General features: G+C 49.5%; 1 protein-coding gene across 1 annotated transcript; it reads left to right on the top strand.

The window, feature by feature from the left end:
• Positions 1-2,342: 2,342 nt before the first annotated feature.
• Positions 2,343-20,007, top strand: Pelp1 (proline, glutamate and leucine rich protein 1). The gene is given in 18 exon segments (XM_028862157.2): positions 2,343-2,749; positions 6,143-6,207; positions 6,583-6,688; positions 10,736-10,885; positions 11,095-11,166; positions 14,864-14,923; positions 15,189-15,339; positions 15,639-15,768; positions 15,877-15,964; positions 16,313-16,401; positions 16,480-16,596; positions 16,711-16,858; positions 16,965-17,124; positions 17,694-17,749; positions 17,915-18,121; positions 18,232-19,558; positions 19,561-19,736; positions 19,864-20,007. Coding segments are annotated over 18 exon segments (3,444 nt in total). The 5' UTR covers positions 2,343-2,500; the 3' UTR covers positions 19,957-20,007.
• Positions 20,008-20,983: the final 976 nt, after the last annotated feature.

Below are 20,983 nucleotides of genomic sequence, written 5' to 3'. Positions count from 1 at the left end.
TAAACGCTTGTATTCCCACAACTTGGAAGCTGAGGAAGAAGGATGCTAGTTTGAGTTTGACGAAGATTTATAGTGAGACCCTGCCTGAGGAGCTGTGGGGGTGGGGAGAGCACAGTGGAGAACGAGGTGTGGTGATGGCGATGTAGGCTTTTAATACCAGTCTTCAAGAAGCAGAAGCAGCAAGATTGTGGTAATCCCATCAAGTGAGAGTAAAGACCATCACCCAAATTCTTTTTTTTTTTTTTTTTAAGATTTATTTATTTAGGGGCTGGAGAGATGACTCAGTGGTTAAGAGCACTGGCTGCTCTTCCAGAGGTCCTGAGTTCAATTCCCAGCAACCACACGGTAGCTCACAACCATCCGTAATGAGATCTGGTGCCCTCTTCTGACCTTTGGAAGAGCTTAACCTCTGAGCCATCTCTCCAGCCCTACCCAAATTCTTTTAGTTGAATTAAGCAAGCTTTATTTTCTGTCAGGCTACCTCCCTAAGGTGGGGTTTGAGAAAATGGCATCAGACACAGGAGAAGGCAGGGCCTCTTTTAACTCCTAAACTGCAAGGTGAGGGGGTTTTCAAGGTGTTTTGGTGACATAAGATCTTGGCAGAACATCTTATCAGGGTGGAGGTGAGAGTATTAGGGTGTGGAACAAGTCAAATTCCAGAATATGGGTCAAGACATGGTTAAACCCACATTTTACAGAAAACAGGAATGAACTTATTTTGACCTTATAATAAAATGGCTTCTAATTTTAAAATGGAGTCAGGCTGGTTCATCAATTGTTACAAGTTTGAGGCCAGCCTACTTGAAGAGACCTTGTCCCAGAGCACCTCCAAAATATAAACTGTAAGTGGTAATGAAACCTATTGTCTTATAAATTTAATATATACTATTTTTTTTTAAAAAAAGAGGTAGGGCCAGTTCACCTTGAGTAAGGCCTTACTAGGGAGCCTCTGTGGGGCCCCTACCGTCAGCAGGATTGGAAGTCTGTGCAAAGGCCCTGAAATGGGAATAGACATTGCTGGAGGATGAAAAAAAAAAGGCTAGTTTAGCTCAAAACTAGGGGAAGACAACAAAAACAAGCATCTCCCTACCACAAAAATAGTCACAAAAGACCAGAGGAAGAAGGGAGAAATGAGTCTTGTGTATGTTGAGGTCAGATCATATAGATTCTAGTATGTGTAAGAAAAGAGAATTTTTTCTTCTTAACGATATTTAGGACCCACTGAAGGGCTCGGAGCAGGGAATGACAAGAACCGATTTGTAGTAAGCTGTGATGGCTCACACCCATAATGCCAGCCCTTGAACTTGTGAGTCTGAGGCAGGAAGATGGACACAATCTTGATGCCAGCCTGTCAAAAAACAACAACAAAACAAGTGACTGGTTGGTGTTAGAAAAGCCTAATTCGGTCACTGTGTGGAGTGCTTATTACAGAGGGAGAGAAGATAATGAGGAGGCCTTTGAAAAGGTTCTAAGTGGTCAGGAGAGAGGGTGATGATACAGACAAGGGTGGTGTTAGAAATCGGAAGTGGGGAAAAAAAACCATTTGGAGTGTGTGAGGTGTGTGTGAATGTGAGGTGTGTGTGAGTGTGAGGTGTGTGTGAGTGTGAGGTGTGAGTGTACATAGACGCTTTTTGTTGTTTTAACTGGTGCTCAGGATTGAACAGAGGGACTCCCTCACATTAAGTAAACACTCTACCACTGAGTTACACCCCCAGCCCAAGCTAATGTATTTAGCAAGCAGAATCTCGGGACTTGAGAATTGGATAGGAAACAGAGAACATATATGGATATTGAGTCTAACCATTACTTAAGTGCATTTATTAAGGTGTTGGCTAGTGTATTAGAGAAACTTGGAGCAGCAGTTAAGTATTCAAGGATGCAATGATTAAATCATGGCACAGCCAGTGAAATTAACGGTCCCATAACTTACAGAGACCCACACTACGTGAGTGTAAAAAGCCAAGGGCAAACCCTACTCTTGCAAAAACAAACTGTATGTTTGTGTATAGACTAACGTAAGTACACCAATTACTGTGGGAGTGCCTTGGGGACGCAATGGCACTTCCCTTTTCTCTCCAGGGCATGTGCACTGCCTGACTTGTTTGTCCGTTGTTGGAAATGCAGTGTAGAAGGTTCCTGATTTCAGACTTGGGGGCTCGCTCTTCGGATAGGATTCCTGAGCCCTGGGGAGACGGGGACCCGAAGCCAGACGGGATTGAAACCTTTCAGACTCCCGCGCCTTTCCTGCTGACCACGTGTCTGGCCGGCGGAGCACCGCCTCCGCCCCGCCCTACGGCGCCCGGCCCCGGGCCGAGCGGCTCCCTCGCCGCCCCGGCGCCGGCCCCGCCCACATCGCGCATGCTCCCTCCTGCAGCGAGGGCGTCAGCCCCCATTCATCCCGCGCGCGGTCGCAGCCCCCTCCTCAAGACCCCTCCCCGAGGGGCGTGCGTCGCGCTTGTGTTTGCGTCATCACGCTACGCCATTGCTCGAGCCTGGGAAGATGGCGGCAGCCGTTCTTAGTGGGCCCTCCGCGGGCTCCCCGGCTGGGGCTCCTGGCGGGGCTGGGGGTCTCTCTACGGTGGGGTCGGGCCCGCGTCTGCGTCTGCTGCTGTTGGAGAGCGTTTCTGGGTTGTTGCAGCCGCGAACGGGGTCCCCCGTTGCCCCCGTGCATCCCCCAATCCACTGGGCCCCACATTTGCCCGGGCTCATGTGCTTATTGCGGCTGCATGGGACAGTGGGTGGGGCTCAGGTAAGTCTGCCGCTCGCGCGGTCAGCGTGGGAAGTCTGGTGAGGCCGCCACGACTGTTTTCACGCCTTCCTGAAGCTGCAGCCGTGAGCTTGAGAGCGGAGCCGAGGGTGGAGAGTAGTCCTCATTTACCATTCGGGACGGGATTCACGGATCTCATTATCTGCCGCTTCCCCGGGGAAAAATTAGGCCCTTGTTTGTCAGGTCATTGATTGGCACAAAGAAATGAAAGGACTCAGCTCCATGCCTGGTCGCTTAACTAGTTGAATGCTTTTCAGCATTTTTCTCTTGGCGAAACTTTTTTGGGGGGTGTTTCCCCCGGGGTAACTGAACACAGATATTTACTAGCTCTTAGCTGAGGACCTAATCCCCCATTAGACGTTCAATAGCTGCCATGATGGCGATGCAGACAAAATGCTGTAACACAAAATTGAATCTGGAATGAAGCCCCTAACCCGGGATAGAGTATTGAGAATTCCCCGAAGGGACGGAAAATAAGGGCATTGTTTGGGGTGGTAGGGGTTTAGATATTGAAGCAAGGGGAGTAGGTAGAGTTGAGGCAGGAGAGGTAGATGGGCAGGCAGGGGGCAGCGTTGTAGGCCTGGTTAGGAGGCTGTGCACAGAAAATTCACACATGCATTCTGTCCTGCAAGCTAGAAACCCGAGTGTCTCATCCTCAGTATGTGGCTTCTTACACGCGTCCGTCAGCAGTCCGTGAAGTTCTGCCTTGTTTTCTCTTGGAGACAAGTCTCACTGTGTGGCCCTGACTGGGCTGGAACTTGTTGAGCTCTTAACTTCCGGTGCCTGGGATCGCTGGGATTAAAGGCACATGCTGTCTTGCTCAGCTGTGTGTGTTTGTTGATGTTGATGGCTATGGACTAGGGTAGCACATTCACAGTCAGCTGTATCAGTCTCAGTTCAAGTGGCTTCTGTTAAACTAGAAATCTGCATTGCACAGGTCAGAGTCCTAAGACAGCGGTCAGGCCCTCAAGTTCCTGTCACTCGACTAGGTCCCTTGGCAATGGTGTAAGCCAGGCTAGCTAGCCCAGGAGCTTCTGTGGATGCTTTTACCTCGTGTTTCTTGATAGGGGATACTAGGATTGCAGATCTTATACTGATATTATGGCAGGGTTCTGGGGACCAAACTCGGGTAGACAGGATTGTGTGGTTAGTGCTTTTATCTGTCACTCTCTTCAGACCTCAGTTAGATGATTGGAATACTCCAGTTGTCTGCCCCATTAACATTGTTGTTTGTTTGTTTTAGAAATCCCTCTCACTTTACCAGTCACCTGTTTTTGTTCTGTTATAGATGTACACTGACTAGTCCTTCAGTGAGCCCTGCACACAAGTTCCCTGGATTGTTGTCAGCTGAGACATTTTCTCTAATGTTAATGTCATCTTTACTGTTCCTGCTGTGGCACTATGGCTGTCACCTGGGCTGTGGGGACCCGCTTTGCTGCTTTAGTCTTACTGGTGTTACCTGTTTCTCTCTCTTACACACACATACACACAGACCACAGAGCAGAGAGAAGGAAGAGCAGTCTATAGTGAGTAATGCACGCAGGGCTTAGCCATACATGAGGCATTATGGGAAAGTAGCTGTTGGCCAGTCTGGTCTTTGAAGATGCATTTTATTACCCTTTGTGTGTAGGGGTTGGAGCTGCATCATAGCTAAGGGAATTGAGTGGGTCTTTCTGTTTCCCCTGGCGAATCCTGATTAAATATGTACCTGTGGCTTTTTTTTTTTTAAATTTTTTTCTTTTTGTTTTTAGATTTATTGCACTCGTGTGTGTGTGTGTGTGTGTGTGTGTGTGTGTGTGTGTGTGTGTGTGTGAGAGAGAGAGAGAGAGAGAGAGAGAGAGAGAGAGAGAAAGAGAGAGAGGGAGAGGGATTTGCCTGTATGTTTGTATGTGCACTGCATGTGTACTGGTCCCATGGAGATCAGAAGGGCATTGGATCCCCTAGAACTAGACTTGCAGATGATTGTGAACCACTACATGGGTGCTAGCCTTTGAACCTGTGTCCTCTTGAAGAGCAGCAAGTGCTCTTAACCACCGAACCGTCTCTCCAGCTTTTGTTAAGGCATTTCTGGGTTGCCTAGGTCTTGCTCTGTAGATCAGGCTGGCCTTGAACTCAGAGATCCACCTGCCTTTTTCCTCCCTGGTACTCATGGGATTAAAGGTGTGTGCCACAGGCTTCATCTGTGGGTTGTTGTTTTGTTTTGTTTGTTTTTGAGACAGGGTTTCTCTGTGTAGCCCTGGCTGTCCTGGAAGTAGCTCTGTAGATCAGGCTGGCCTCAAACTCAGACCCACCTCCCATGTGCTGGGATTAAAGATGTGTGCCACCAAGCCTGGCTTCACCTGTACTTTGATGTAAGGTCAGGTGTGGAGTTTCCACTTTTGACAGGTCCTCAGAGCTCAATGTTTTGGATTTGGAACATTTTGGATCTTCTAATTGTGAGTGTTCAGCTGTGTTTACCTTATGAATTTCGTATTTACACTTTCTTCCACCTAGGAAATAAGCTACCCAGCACCTAAAAACAATGTTTCTCCTAAAGTAAACATTAAGCACACTATTAAACATGTACTGAATAAATTAATGAACAATTTCTCCCACCTGAGTAGGGACTTTTTTTTTTTAATATAAAAGTTAAACACTCATTAATTTTGTGTATGTACGGATGTATGCATGCCATGGTGCTCATGTGGAGGTCAGAGGACAACTTTGGGTGTCGGTTCTCCTACCATGTAGGTTCTGGGAGTCAAATACCGGTTGTCAGGCTTGTTGAGCCATGTAGATGGTGCTGGGATCTTATTTATTTTATTCAGCTGTGCCTTCCTTCTTCTGACCAGTGTAATGTGGAATTAGAAAGAATGAGCCAGGCGCTGGTGGTGGCCTTATTGAAATCTAGTAGGTGAGTTAGGCTGTTCTCTCTCTCTCTCTCTCTCTCTCTCTCTCTCTCTCTCTCTCTCTCACATTGGTATTTTGAGTGCATGTATGTCTGTGTGAGGGTGTTGGATCCCCTGGAACTGGAGTCACAGACAGTTGTGAGTTGCCATGTGGGTGCTGGGAATTGAACTTGGGTCCTCTGGAAGAGCAGCCAGTGCTCATAACCTCTAAGCTATCTCTCCAGTCCTGGGCTGTCCACTTTTAGCTCTGTGATTTTGTGTTTTCTTTTTTTGCATGGGAGATGAGGGAGGAGGTCAGACAAGACAGAACTTGAGGAAACAGGCTGAAGGACAGACAGCTGTGACACAGGCTGATGGCCTTTTTGGACTCAGAAAGTGCACCTTCAGAAAACCTTCTTAGGCGCAGAGACAATGAAGGGGTGGGAGAATCTCTTCAGCATCTTTAGTGGCCTTTGCCTGATTGACTCCTGTTTTCCTCCACTTCTAGAATCTTTCAGCTCTTGGGGCTTTGGTGAATCTCAGTAATGCACATCTTGGTTCCATCAAGACTCGGTAAGTCTTTAACCCTCTCTCTTCAGGATGGTGTACCTGTAGGAAGTGGGTTGAGTGTGTATTTATGTACCCTTTGTCCCCACCCCATGGATTCAGGAGCTTTTTCCCATTCCAAGAGCTTTGGAGAGTTTTCCTTCTGTGAGCTCACTCCAATTAAACTCACCATTCCCATCTCCTGGTCCCCACTGAGCTTAGCTCTGCTTCCTCCTTTGCCCGATACTCCACCTCAGCCTGAGTCCTCCCTGTGTCTCAGGAGATAGAAACCACAGTAGATCTGGGCATGGAGTCTTACTACAGCCCCGCAAGAATAAACGGACAGTCAGTAGGTTGCTCTGCCGTCTGGCCTCCACCTCTTATCACCGTCTCGTTTGGAAGGTTTGAAGGCCTGTGTCTGCTGTCCTTGCTGGTAGGGGAGAGCCCCACGGAGCTGTTCCAGCAGCACTGTGTCTCCTGGCTTCGGAGCATTCAGCAGGTGTTGCAGGTAAGGCTCTGCTCCCCTCGGTCCTGACCCCAGGATGGGTCGGGTGTGTTTGGACATCAGCTCTGGGGACAGAAGGGGTGAAAACAGTTTCCTGCTGTGTGCATAGAGGAGATTTTCTAAACTTCCAAATCTGAGAGCTTACCACTTGTTTGCCCTTTGGCACACGCAGCTCTCAGCTCTGCAGTTCTCTGTGAGTCCTGTGTGTGGGTTCCTGCCTATTGCTTTGTTACCCTTAGGACATTTTAACCTCTCTCCCCATCACCCCTGTGCCCTCTGCACTTCTTAGTCACTGTGTAAGCAAGTTGTGTGCTAAGCTTAGGGTAAGAGGTTCTTGGGCTCCACTTGGGTGGCTCTTAAGTCTATATAGGGACTGGGATATTTTTTATAAACCAGTAGTTTGCAGATAGCAATTTAGCCATGGAGTTTCTGTTAAATTCTGTGTTTCAGTCCTGTAAAGATGGAAAAAATTCTTAGCTTATGGGCCATGTAAAGTCATATCCTCACATGGCACAGTTTGCAGATTTCTAGTTTAACAGAAGTCACTTGAACTGAGACCTATTACAGTAAAGACTAGTTCTCTGAGAGTGTGGACTGGGAATCTGACCTCCACCTAGGGTGGTGTGGATTTAGGGATAGGGCCAGAAGTTTACCAGTGCTTTTCTGTTCTGATCAGTAGTTAATTGGGCTATACAGTGTTCTAAGTGTAAAAGCTCTATAGAGGAGGAAGTTGATCATTTGAAGAATGGTAACCATGGCAAGTTGATGGGGTTGAGATGCAGTTGGGGAGGTAGATGTAGGAGAACCAGCCATAGGCTTTTTTGTTTTTGTTTTTGTTTTGTTTTTTTGAGACAGGGTTTTTCTGTGTAGCTTTGGAGCTGTCCTGGAACTCACTTTGTAGACCAGGCTGGCCTTGAACTTACAGAGGTCTGCCTGCCTCTGCCTCCCTAGTGCTGAGATTAAAGGCGTGCGCCACCACCTGGCTTCAGCCATAGGCTTTTATTTTATAAGAAATTTGGCCTTTATTCTCTGAGTAGTGGCAGTTGATTAGAAGTTCTAAGTAGATTTCTTGCTGCTATAACACAATGCCACAGATTGAGATATAGAACAGGTTTATCTGAATCATGGTTCTAGAAGCTGGACCATGCAAGTTGAAGGAGAACCGTCTCTTGAGGACCTGCTTGCTCCATTATAACATGGTGGATGGCATCAGTGGGATCTGGGGGTGAGAATGAGTGAGCGTGTGTGTGAGGTGTGTGTGTGTGTGAGTGTGTGTGAGTGTGTGTGTGAGTGTGTGTGTGAGTGAGTGAGTGTGTGTGTGTGTGTGTGTGTGTGTGTGTGTGTGTGTGTGTGTGTGCTGAGCTTCCCTCTGTAACAGATCTGCTCCTGTGATAACTTGTCTCTTTCTGACTCAGTCAGTGAAACATGCTGCCTCAGCACTGTTGTGTTGGGGATGAAGACCCCAGTAGATGTAATTTGGAGGCTGTGCAAACCGTAGTGGTGACGGGGAAGTATAACACGAATCTTAAAAGGTCTTACAATAAAAAACCCAGAGCCAGATATCAGGGTGAAAGCTGAAAGATCAGAGAAGCAGAACAGCCAGCCACTAGCTTACCTCAAGAGAGTGGGTACCTGTTTCCACACGCCTTGTATACCTTTCTGTGTCCTGCCATATTACTTCTTGGGATTAAAGGTGTGTGCCACCACTGCCTGAACTCTATGTCTGATTTAGTGGCTGGCTCTGTCCTCTGATCCCCAGGTAAGCTTTACTGGGTGCACAATATATCACCACAGTGAAGTGGTAGGAATGACATCTTCCCGTTTGCAATTTTCCCTCTGGGTTCTGGCTGAAGAAGGAAGTAGTGAGGAGAGGACTGGAAGAAGACGGACCAGGTAGATGGCTTGGAGAGAGCAGAGGACCTGTGCAGCAGCCTGCACGAGGTGGTGTGGTGGAGCTGATAGAGGTAGTAGGTTTGACAGCCAAGTGAGTGGTCTCATGATTGATTGGCTTGAGGGAGGAGACATGACCAACACGATTTGTGGCCTTCAGAACCTTGGAAGGCAGTCAGGACTCAGAGGGAAAAAAGGAAAACCCTGAGTGTGACCTGGGGTGTTGAGCAGCAGCCTTTTCAGTAAACATCCTCTTGATGTGACCATGACCTGGAAGAGGGCTTCTGTGGCTGTGTTTTCCCAGGGGAGTTACCTGTCTAGCCGGGAGTGAAGATGGGGTGGGTTTTGGTCTGTGTCCTTGCCAGCTAAGTGTATACCACACTAGGTGTCATGGAGAGGAGTTCACTGGAAAGGCCGAGACTGACCCAGCAGCCCCGAGATAGCCAGGGTTGTGGGTTGGATGGAACCCAAAGGAGAGGGAGGAGTAAGATTGTGGGTTGGATGGACTCCAGAGGGGAGTCGCTTCTGCTTCTTCTGGGAGTGACCTCTGTTTATAGTCTGGAGGTGGCACCAGACTGACCCGAGTCATTTATAATCTTAGTTAATGAGACGAGTGAAAGTGGTTTTGAGGGCTGGAGAGATGGCTCCAAGGTTAAGAGCACTGGCTGCTCTTCCAGAGGCCCCGAGTTCAATTCCCAGCACCCACATGGTGGCTCACAACCATCTGTAATGAGATCTGGCACCCTCTTCCGTATACATAATAATAATAAAAGGAAGTGGTTTTGAAGAGCTGTAGACACAGATGGATTGGATTGGGATGAGAGGCAACTTCGAGAAGAGGATAGAAGTGAGGGAGATACAAGATCCTTTCAAGATTCTGATTGTCAGAGGAACCAGAATTGGGCCGTGCTTGGGATTTGGGGTAGAGTTTTGTGTCTGCTCAAAGAAAGACTTTCTAACATGGGAGCCACTTGAGTCTGCACATGTCGGTGGGAGAGAAGAAAGGTTACTGAGGCCAGTGCAGGGCCATGTATGGCCAGGAGGCGGGAGGAGGCCAGGCAGGAAGGGCGAGGAAGCCTACGTTTTCAGGTTTGGGAGTTGGAAGCTAAGGTAGTCCTGGTCTTTGGCTTCAGTTTTTTTCTGCCAAATTGAAGGCAAGGCCATGCAGGATGGCAGTGGTGGGGGGATCGGGATTTGTAAGTTCAGTGGAGAAATCTAGCTGGAGAGAAATGTAGTGGGATTGCTGGACAGTGGTGAAGGCCTGTTTGTAGTTCGTGGGCCCAGCTGTTCTTGCCTTTAAAATGAAGGGATTTGTCAAGATGGCTTAGCGGGTAAAGCCACTTGCTGCCAAGCCCGATGACCTTAGTTCATCCTGGACATGAGGAAGGAAAACTGAGTCCTGAAGGGTGTCCTCTGACTCCATGCTCCTGCCTTCACAAATCAGTCAGTCGATCCATCAATCAGTAAGAGAAGAAGAAGATAGCAAATGAATTCCTTCTGAGATAAGCTAAAACCCAGGCCCCTCCTTTGATAGCTAGGCCACAGGCACACCAGGTGCCTGGCCGTTCATGTTTTCCTAGTTAATATTCTCCTCTGGTTGTTGGCACATAGTCTCCTCGGGTTTAGAAGAAGGTGTATGCCAAGTGATTTTTTTTTTTAATTCCTCCCTTCAGGTTCTTGTTAATTTTCCAGAAAAGTCCTGAAACAAAGTAGCTTTTCCCCATGAATTCCAGGGTGGGTGTGAGTTACACTTGGAGAGATGGGGCAGAGAAATGCAGTGTGGGAGATAAGGACCTTTGAGATCTCAACACTCAGGTCTTTTAGGTGTGGCTTTGTTACTTTTTTCTTCAAACAGCTTTCCTGTGACCCAGATACATTTTTGTAGTTTATTATTTTTGAGGTTCTGGGGATGGAACCCATTGCCTCATGCATGCTAGGCAAGTGGACACCCCCAGTTTTCTAGACACTAGCTACTAAAATATAAACGTCCTTTCTACAGACACGTGTTCCTTTTGTAACCTCTTTCTTGTTGTGGTAGAGGTGACGGTAGTATTGACATTCGCTGTGGTGCTTCTTGAAAGCCCTGTCGTGTTGTACCCCATGACCCTCTTCCTGTGACAGTGAGGATAAGGTTTACAGCATGGCTGTCTTTGCTTTTAGTCCCAGGACTCACCACCCACCATGGAGCTGGCCGTGGCCATCCTGAGGGATCTGCTCCGATATGCATCCCAGCTTCCCACACTGTTCCGGGACATCTCCACCAACCACCTTCCTGGGCTTCTTACTTCCTTGCTGGGCCTCAGACCAGAGGTGAGACTTTACAGTTCTGGCTTTTATACTGTTTGGATTAAATAATGTTCTGGGACCTGCTTAGAGGGTAGGAATTAGGAAGTGTGAGGATAAGAAAATAGTGACTGACTGTTCAGGATAAGAGACCTTAGGGCCAGGGAGGAGACGCAAGAGTATGTATGGGCTGTTGATGCTTGGCCTTTTCCTTCTGATTTCTGCTCTTCCCACAGTGTGAGCAATCAGCTTTGGAGGGAATGAAGGCGTGTGTGACCTATTTTCCTCGGGCCTGTGGCTCTCTAAAAGTAAGTACTTAGGAGTCTGTGACAGCTCTCCACCTTAGATTCCATCCCTGCCCTTTCTAAGCTCTTATTGCAACAACTACTGGATAATGATGCTACCATGGAGTACTTACTGAGTCCTCACAGTGGGGACGGCTGTAAATTACCTGCCCAAGATGAACAGGGCTTGGAGCTTGTGTCTGTCTAATGCTAGGGCCCATATGCTCCTTTCCTCTTCTCTCCCTCTCTCATACCCTCTTTTATTAATTTTTAAATTTAGATTTATTTTTTAAAAAACTATGTGTATGAGTATTTTGCTTGTGTGTTTCTCTATGAGCCACACGTGTCTCTGGTGCCCTCAGAGGCCAGAAGGTGTTAAGTCTTCCGGAACTGGAGTTAACAGATGGTTGTGAGCTGCCATGTGAGTGCTGGGAACCAAACCAGAGTCCTCTCTGCAAGAGCGACCATGTGCCTTACAGCTGAGCCACCTCTCCAGCCCTGCTTCCGCCACCCCCTTTCTAATGACTGCTTGACCACTGCGCTGCGTTCCAGGCCCCACCCTCGACCCTTCTCTTCTTAGTCTGCCTGTGGATCTTTAGAACGCCCTGCTTGATTTTACTGCTGTCCTGCCTGCTCCTGAAACAGTAAGAGTTCCAATCAGGAAGGATGGTGCTAAAGAGACTTTAGTAGCACCCCCTTTATTTCTGGCTTTGGTGTTTCTGGTTTCAGCTACCCTTGTTCATGGCTTTGTCATGGAGAAGGTGCTGGCCACCAAGCCTGTCTTGCCTTTCCTTGCCAGTTTCACTCAGAGAAGACTTGCTCTTACAGTCGATCCTAGCATGCCAGCATTTCCCCTTTCCCATTACGTTAAGAACTTTAAGCCTTTTCACTTAGAGGAAGAGCGTTACAGTTTCTCTTTGGCCAGCCTGAGCTGACAGCGTTTGAGCTCATCCTAAAGTAAGGGCTGTTTGAGCACAGGCACTGGTGTCATGTCTGACAGTGCGGAGAGCAGCGGGGATGCCGAGAGAACGGAGCTGTCACCTCCAGAGCGGTCTGTTGTCACCGCCGCGGTGGTTTACCACCGGAAGTCAGCAAGCCCGTACTGTACCCAGTTTGTGACTTCCACTTTGTGATGGGTCAGTGTGCACAGGAAGAACATAGACGGCGTGGGGTGCCTGCCCTAGGGTGGCTGAGGAAGGAGGATCGTGAGTTGGGAGTTAGTCTAAGCTGTACAGTGAAACTTTAAAACAACAACAACAACAAATTAAACATAAAACCTACCATGTATGTGATTTGAAATTACTTATAACATAAACATATAGCCGCCTCTCTCTCTCTCTCTGTGTACACACACACACACACACACACATACACACACACACACACACACACACACACAAGAATTTGGAATTTATAGTTTCAACAGTCTACTAGAGGTGCTGATACATATTGCTTATGGATAAGGGGTATGTGTCACTAACTAGTTACCTACAATATGTGAAGTCTCAAAGCAGTTATTTCTCAGTGAACATATTTGTACTGATTCTTCCATTTTCATTTGGGTGCTCCTAATCACAACTAATAGAAGTTGTAAGTGATCAGGACAGGATTTTTGTTTTTCTCTTTTCTGCTGTGGAATGAGCTCACTCCAACCACTGAATTACATCCTCAGCCTTCTCAGAGTTACGATTTAAATTCATAAGACAAAAATGCATGGAATTAGGAACATTCTCTTTCAGTTAAAGTGTTTTGAAATAGTTTAAAAATTACAGACTAGAGCTGGCAAGATGGTTTAATGTGTAAGGCACTTACCACCAAGTCTGATGACTTGGGTTTGATTCCCAGAAACTATGTGGTGGAAAGAAAAAAATCAACATTGGGCTGGAGAGATGGCTCAGCAGTTAAGAGCACAGGTTGTTCTTCCAAAGGTCCTGAGTTCAATTTTCAGCAACCACATGGTGGCTCATAGCCATCTGTAATGAGATCTGTTGCCCTCTTCTGGTGTGCAGACATACATGCAGGCAACAATGTGGTATACATAATAAATAAACAAATAAATACTTTTTTAAAAAGAAAAAAATTAACATATATGAGGCATGCATGTGCAAAAACACAAAAATTTAAAATAAATCTTTTAGAATAGGATATGCAAATTTATTAACAGTTAAATAAGATCTTTAAGAAAATTTGTATATGTGTGTTCCCTTTGTGCATATGGTAAGTTGGAGAATAACTTTTAGGAGTAGATCTCTCTTCCCATGGGCTCTGGTCATTGGGCTTATGTAGCAAACACTTTGACTGGATGAGCTGTCTCGCCAGCTCAGGTCATGCTTTAAAGTAGTAATTTTAAGGTAGAGAGCATTCCTTCAGTGACTAGGAGAAATATAGAAGTAAAAGTTCTATTATTTACCTGTCCTCCAGGGACTTTGTAGGAATATATGGCACACCTAGAAGCCACAGGGATATTCAGGGATCAAGAACTACCTTGGTTTCCCTTGTCCCTGGTGAGTTTAAAGGAAGTAGTCATGAGCCCCAGATGATAACTCTGGCAGATCTGCACAGTCTACTGGTATGAGGTCAGCAGGGTCCTGGGTCAAGCAAGCTAGATCTAGGGAGCTGGTCTTTATAAGAAGTTATGGAAAGCACATATCAGGATTGCCCACAGTGAGAAACTAGGAAGGAAGGGAGAACTGGAAACTCAGGGTGACTGAGCCCTACTTGTGGTATGAGAGAATGGTAACCATTCACAGTGGGTACCATGGCAGCGTAGAATTACAATTCACTGTAGAACTCAGTCTTGTTAAATCTGTGATTTGAATTTGTGATGCATGCAGTTGATGTGTTAAGGTCTGTTACAATGTGAAAGGAACAAATGAGTTCATTGCTGACAGTCATTGGTCCTGCTGATAAGCGTTATTTGTTTGCATTTCAAATTGAGAGAGCCAGGTGTGATGGTGTAAGCCTTAAATCCCAGCCCTTGGGAGGCAGAGGCAGGTGGTTCTCTGAGTTCAAGGCCAGCCTGATCTCAAAGTGAGTTCCAGGATAGCCAGAGCTGTTACATAGAGAAGCCCTGTCTCAAAAACAAAAGAAAAAGAAAAAATGGAGAGATATGCTATATTTTACATAGTTATTGAAACTAATGATGGATTTCCCCCAGTATCACTCATGTATTCATTCACAAGCCCCCTTTTTCCACCCCAAATCAGTGTGGACCTGAGGCTGAACACTTACTCCTTGCCCTCTTGTATCAGGCAGAGGGTTTGCTGATAGACAGGTGTCAGCTCTGAGATTTGCTGCCTTTGCTCTGCCCCTCCACAGCCTGCTCTTGTGACCCAGTCCTGTGCCCATCCCTCTGGGCAGTGCATTCATTCTGGGTCCTCATTTCTGTACCTCAGCTCATAGAGTCGGACTGCGGGTCGTTGTTTTTCAGAACTGCCATTTGGCTTCAGAAGAAAGGACTGTCATTTGCAAAAACTAGCAGAGGGAGCCCAGTTGTTTTGGGGGCAGGGGCCAGGCCGTTTCTACCCGGAAGGAGGCTAAGAACGAGAGCTCATGTTCAGGGTGTCTCTCTAGCACAGAAATGCACCTGCTAATACCTGTCCCTGTCCCATGGATGCCTGACGCTTCCTGTGACTATAGGAAAGCAGAATCTCAGGTGGAAAGACTGCTGTGGAGAATCTTGTCACTGCCCCGTAACCTCTTCCCTTCTTCCCTCCTCCAGGGCAAGCTGGCTTCCTTTTTCCTGTCTCGGTTAGATGCCTTGAACCCTCAGCTCCAACAGGTAAAGGGAAGGGAGAGGCACAGAGCCCAGGGGTTCTGACCTGGGCTATCTTTTAGGGCTCATTCTTAGGCATTATTTGTTAGAGCATTTGGACCCTCTTCTTGCTTTCTCCCTATTAACGTACACAATTCCTGCTTTCGTTCTCTTGGAGACTCGTGCCTCCCTGTTCCTTGAGCTCTTGTTGATCTGTATCTCTGGCGTTAGTGGGGTGGGAGACCCAGGGCTGAGCTAGTTCCTTTCTGACCAGCTTTCCGCCCTTTTGCAGTTGGCCTGTGAGTGTTACTCCAGGTTGCCCTCTTTAGGTGCTGGCTTTTCCCAGGGTCTGAAGCACACAGAGAACTGGGAGCAGGAGCTGCACAGCCTGTTGGCCTCGTTGCACAGCTTGCTGGGGACCCTGTATGAGGGAGCAGAGACCGGTAGGGGTTTTGTGCTCAGGAGATGGATGGGCTTCCACGGGCTGTGTGGCAGAAGGGAACAGGAGGGTGGTCCTGAGGCAGGACAGTGGGTTTCTGGGCATCAGGGATGAGAAGATAAGCGGGTCATCTTCCACAAATGAGAAAGGATGGGGCCTGGAGAGATGGTTCAGTGGTTCAGAACCCTGACTGCTCTTCCAGAGGACCGGGGTTTGCGTCCCAGCACCCCCTGGCAGCTCACACAAATGCAAAAGGGGGGATGGGGAAAGACAGAGTGTACAGGTGCTTGTGTTGCTGCCCAGCTCCTGTGCAGAGTGAAGGCCCTGGAGTAGAGATGCTGCTTTCCCAAGCAGAAGACAGCAACACTCATGTCCTCCTCCAGCTTCGGCAGAGGTTTTCAGGACTGGCCCGTTGCCTGGGGCTCATGCTCAGGTGTGTAGGTATTGGCGGGACTGGTCTTGGGGCTGGAGAAGTTGAGGTGGGTGTTTGGAGTCAAGCTGGGGTGACTGCTCTGAGGTTCTCTTTGCTCTGGTTCTCTAGCTCTGAGTTTGGGGCTCCTGTGTCCGTTCCTGTGCAGGAAATCTTGGACCTCATCTGCCGGATCCTCAGCATCAGTAGCAAGAATATCGTGAGTGGACTTTGTCTTCCACTTGTAGCCTTGCCTGGGACCCTGGGCATCTGGATAGCACCCACAGTGTCATCTCTGAAACTTTGTCCCTGACACGTGTGTGGCTGTCAGTGGACTGGCTCCCACAGAGCAGAGCCACCTGTGGTCAGTGCAGAGAGTGAATTTGGGGGTGAGCCATGGCATTGTTAAAGGGCTCAGCTATCTTCTCCTGCAAGGTGGGAGACGAGTTTGGGTCGAGTTGGGCCAGGGAGTGGGTCTGTGTTGTACAGTCTGATCCACCTGCTCTCCTTCTGTCTTTCTCTGGTTCTCCTTTCCTTTTTCCATCTCTTTTGCTGACTTTTTCTTCAGAACTTGCTTGGAGATGGTCCCCTCAGGCTGCTGCTGCTGCCCTCTATCCACCTGGAAGCCTTGGACTTGCTCTCGGCACTGATCCTTGCGTAAGTGGGATGGTCATGGTGTGGCGAGGGCACGAACCTACTGGAAATGAAGGCCACTGTTCCATCCTCTGCCCCCAGGTGTGGAGGCAGACTCTTGCGTTTTGGGGCCCTGATCAGCCGCCTGCTTCCCCAGGTCCTCAGCACCTGGAGCACTGGGAGGGATACTCTGGCTCCAGGCCAGGAGAGGCCCTACAGGTGATTGTCCAGGAAGGGGATAGAGTGGAGAGGGTGGTGAGAATGCGTGGGTGGCCCAGGGGCTCCGGCATGTCAGTCCTTATTCATACCCTGCTCTCCTCGCTCCTGCTCCAGCACCATCCGGACCAAGGTGTATGCTATCTTAGAGCTGTGGGTGCAGGTTTGTGGGGCCTCGGCAGGGATGCTCCAGGGAGGAGCCTCAGGAGAGGCCTTGCTCACCCACCTACTCAGTGACATCTCTCCACCAGCGGATGCTCTGAAGGTGAGTGAGACCTTGGCTCCTCTTCCCCCAGCTCCTGTGTCTGTTTCCTGACTGTCCTGACTTCCTGTTTGCCTGTACGCGTGACTGTGTTTCCTTTTACCACAAGCTGTGTGGTCCCAGAGGAAGCTCCGATGGAGGTTTGCAAAGTGGAAAGCCAAGTGCCCCGAAGAAGCTAAAGCTCGATGTGGGAGAAGCTTTGGCCCCCTCCAGCCACAGGAAGGGAGACAGGAACGCCAACAGCGATGTGTGTGCAGCTGCGCTGAGAGGTGGGGCGACGGGAAAGGAGGAGCCAAGCCCAGTTGGCAGAGGAGAGCATGCAGGAGCAGACAGTCGGGCCGCCCTTAGATTGGGGATCTGGTAGTCTTTCCTGATCTCCCAAGGTCTCAGTTGAATTTACTCAAGCACTTGACACGTGCACTGTGTGTGCCAGGGACAGTACTAGCACTTGGGGGGAGCCATGGATCCATGCCAGTGGAGGTCACGTACCCTGCAGAGCAGGATGCTTGGGGCTTCTCTGCATCCAGTGCATCTGGGAATGTAGGCAGAAGTTAAGTGAATGCCATGCAGTTAGTTAGTCGATGGCTTTCCTTTGGGTCCATGTATTCTTACTATCTGCTATCTCATTGTCAAGGTGAGGCCAGTTCTCCTCAAGTACATACAGATAGACATCGATAATGTCTTACCTGCATTATCTGTCACCCCCATTTTATACCAGTGGAAGAAAACGAGAGGGTAAATGCCTTGCCCAGGGTAGGCAGTGGCAGAACTGGGTGTTCCTGTTGGTCTGTGTGTCTTCGCATTTCAGTCTGCCCCTGACATGCCTTTCTGTTCTCAGGCCTCAGCCGGACCATCCTCATGTGTGGGCCTCTCATCAAGGAGGAGACTCACAGGGTTAGTGGAGGTGGTCCTCATGGAGTCTGGGGAGGGGGCTACTGCCCTGTGTACTTGGGAGTGTTGACCCCAGAGGTGGGCCCGTTAAAACCTGGGAACAAGGCCCTGGCCTTGAAGGGTTGGGTGGTCTTGGTGACATTTCTAGACTCACTGTCTTCTTTTCAGAGACTTCACGATCTAGTGCTGCCCCTGGTCATGAGTGTCCAGCAGGGCGAGGTTCTTGGTGGCTCCCCTTACAACAGTGCCTGCTGTCGCCGGGAGCTCTACCGCCTGCTGCTGGCCTTACTGCTGGCGCCTTCCCCTCGCTGCCCACCTCCTCTGGCCTGCGCCCTGAAGGCTTTCTCTCTTGGCCAAGGGGAAGATAGTCTGGAGGTAATTGCTCACTGGCCAGATCTTTCTTTGATTCCGGGGTTCTTTTGTTCTGATGCTTGCCGCGGGAGACCCTGTGTTCCTGATGCTCTGGCCCTCTCTTCCTTCCTTAGGTTTCCTCTTTCTGCTCCGAAGCATTAGTGACCTGTGCTGCTCTCACACACCCCCGAGTTCCTCCCCTGCAGAGCTCGGGCCCTGCCTGCCCCGCCCCTGCCCCCGTTCCTCCTCCTGAGGCCCCATCTCCGTTCAGGGCCCCCCCCTTCCACCCTCCGGGTCCCATCCCCTCCATAGGTGCGATGCCATCTCCAGGCCCGGCACCTCCAGCCGGCCCCTTGCCCTCGGCAGGCCCCATTCCCACAGTAGGCTCCATGTCCTCAGCTGGCCCTGTGCCGTCCACAGGCCCAGTGCCCTCTCGCCCCGGGCCTCCAGCAACAGCCAACCACTTAGGCCTCTCTGTCCCGGGCCTGGTGTCTGTCCCACCCAGGCTCCTTCCTGGCCCTGAAAACCACCGTGCAGGCTCCAGTGAGGATCCTGTCCTTGCTCCTAGTGGGACCCCTCCACCTAGCATACCTCCAGATGAAACTTTTGGTGGGAGAGTACCCCGGCCAGCCTTTGTCCACTATGATAAAGAGGAGGCGTCTGATGTGGAGATCTCCTTGGAAAGCGACTCTGATGACAGTGTGGTGATTGTACCCGAGGGGCTTCCATCCCTGCCACCTCCACCACCATCAGGCAGTCCTCCCCCTGTGGCTCCCGCTGGCCCACCAACAGCCTCCCCTCCTGTGCCAGCCAAGGAGGATTCTGAAGAACTGCCTGCAACTCCAGGGCCTCTGCCGCCCCCTCCGCCCCCTCCCCCACCTGTTTCTGGTCCTGTGACACTTCCCCCACCCCAGCTGGTCCCTGAAGGGACTCCTGGAGGAGGAGGAGGAGCAGGAGGAGGAGCAGGAGGAGGAGCCACAGCCATGGAAGAAGATTTGACAGTTATTAATATCAACAGCAGTGATGAAGAGGAAGAAGAGGAGGAGGAAGAGGAGGAGGAAGATGAAGACGAGGAGGAAGAAGAAGACTTTGAGGAAGAGGAGGAAGATGAAGAAGAGTATTTTGAAGAGGAAGAGGAGGAAGAGTTTGAGGAGGAATTTGAGGAGGAGGAAGGTGAATTAGAAGAGGAAGAGGAGGAGGAAGAGGAAGAGGAGGAAGAGTTGGAAGAGGTAGAAGAGTTTGGTTCAATAGGGGGAGAGGTAGAAGAAGGTGGACCTCCACCCCCAGCGCTGCCCCCTGCCCTGCCACCTACAGACTCCCCGAAAGCACAGCCCGAGGCAGAACCCGAACCTGGGCTCTTACTGGAAGTGGAAGAGCCAGGGGCCGAGGAGGTGCCAGAGCCTGAGACGGCTCCCACCCTGGCCCCCGAGGTGCTCCCCTCCCAGGAGGAGGTGGAGCAGGAGGGGGGAGCCCTACAGCAGGGCCTCCTCAGGAGCTTGTTGAAGAAGAGGCCTCTGCTCCTCCTGCCCTGCTGGAAGAGGGGACTGAGGGTGGAGGTGACAAGGTGCCACCCCCACCTGAGACACCTGCAGAAGAAGAGATGGAGGCAGAAGCAGAGGCTGCAGCTCCCCAGGAGAAGGTGAGGGTCAGCCGGGAGGGCACGGGGGGGGGGGGGGGGGGGGGGGACGACGACGACGACGACCCGCAGCCTGCCCTAACCTCCTGTGCGTGTGTGACTTTGAATTTTGTGTCTTTGTCCCTAAAAGGAGCAAGACGACACGGCTGCCATGCTGGCTGACTTCATCGACTGTCCTCCTGATGATGAGAAGCCACCCCCTGCCGAGGAGCCCGACTCTTAGCCCCCTCTGCACCCTGACACTTTGTATCCAATAAAATTACCTCTGTAGATATTTATGTTGCTCTTGGCTCTGGCCACACTGGTCCTGGACTGGAGCTTGAGTGAGTGCTGGGGTTTACTGCGTCCTCTGTAGCTGGCTGTTGTCTTCACTGGCCTGAAGAAGAACCTTGGCTTCAAGAAGTGGCTAACTGTCCTGTCAGTCAGTGTTGGAGTTTTCAGTTCTTGTCCTCTGTTGTTTTCTGCAGGAGCTTGCCATGTGGTCCAGGCTGGCCGTGAATTCATCATCTTGTGTCAACTTCCCTTGTCCCAAAGCCCCCCCCCCCACTCCCACCCCTCTGCTTTCTAATGTCACGTGAGCCGAATTGCCTGTGGGTGATGCTACAGAGAGCTGTGTTTTGCTTCTGAGTTTGCTGTGCAAGGCTAGCATTTTGAGGTTAGCAGTTGAACTTGAATAGGTTTAAAAAAAATCCCCAAGTTATTTTGAAAAAATTTAACCCCCCAGGGAAATTGTTAGAATATTTAACCTCTTCCTAGATTCACCAGTTATCAATATTTAACTATATTAGCTTTTCTCTTACCTCCATAGATCTGTATCTATAGATAGACCTGTATACACTTATATAATCTTAGGCATCTGTATTACGTTGTTGAACTCAGTAAGTTGTAGACATCATGACCTTTGTCCCCTAGATCTTCCGTGTTACTTGAGATTAAGAACATAATACTGGGTGGGCACTGGTGGCACATGCCTTTAATCCCATCACCAGGCAGATCTCTGAGTTTGAGTCCAGCCTGGTCTACAGAGCAAATTCCAGTACATCCAGAGCTATATAGAGAACCCTATTTTGAAAATTAAAAGAAAGAAAGAAAAAAACCCTAACACCGGAGGTTGAGAGATGGTTCAGCAGTTAAAAGCAGTGGCTGCTTTTCCAGAGAACTCAGGTTCAGTTTCTAGCACCCACATGGCAGCCCACAGCTGCCTGTAACTTTAGTTCCAGGGGATCTGACACCTTCTTCTGGTCTCCATG

This window comes from Peromyscus leucopus, chromosome 8b, assembly GCF_004664715.2.
Source record: "Peromyscus leucopus breed LL Stock chromosome 8b, UCI_PerLeu_2.1, whole genome shotgun sequence".
Taxonomy (NCBI): domain Eukaryota; kingdom Metazoa; phylum Chordata; class Mammalia; order Rodentia; family Cricetidae; genus Peromyscus; species Peromyscus leucopus.
This window is presented reverse-complemented; position numbering and strand designations above follow the sequence as displayed.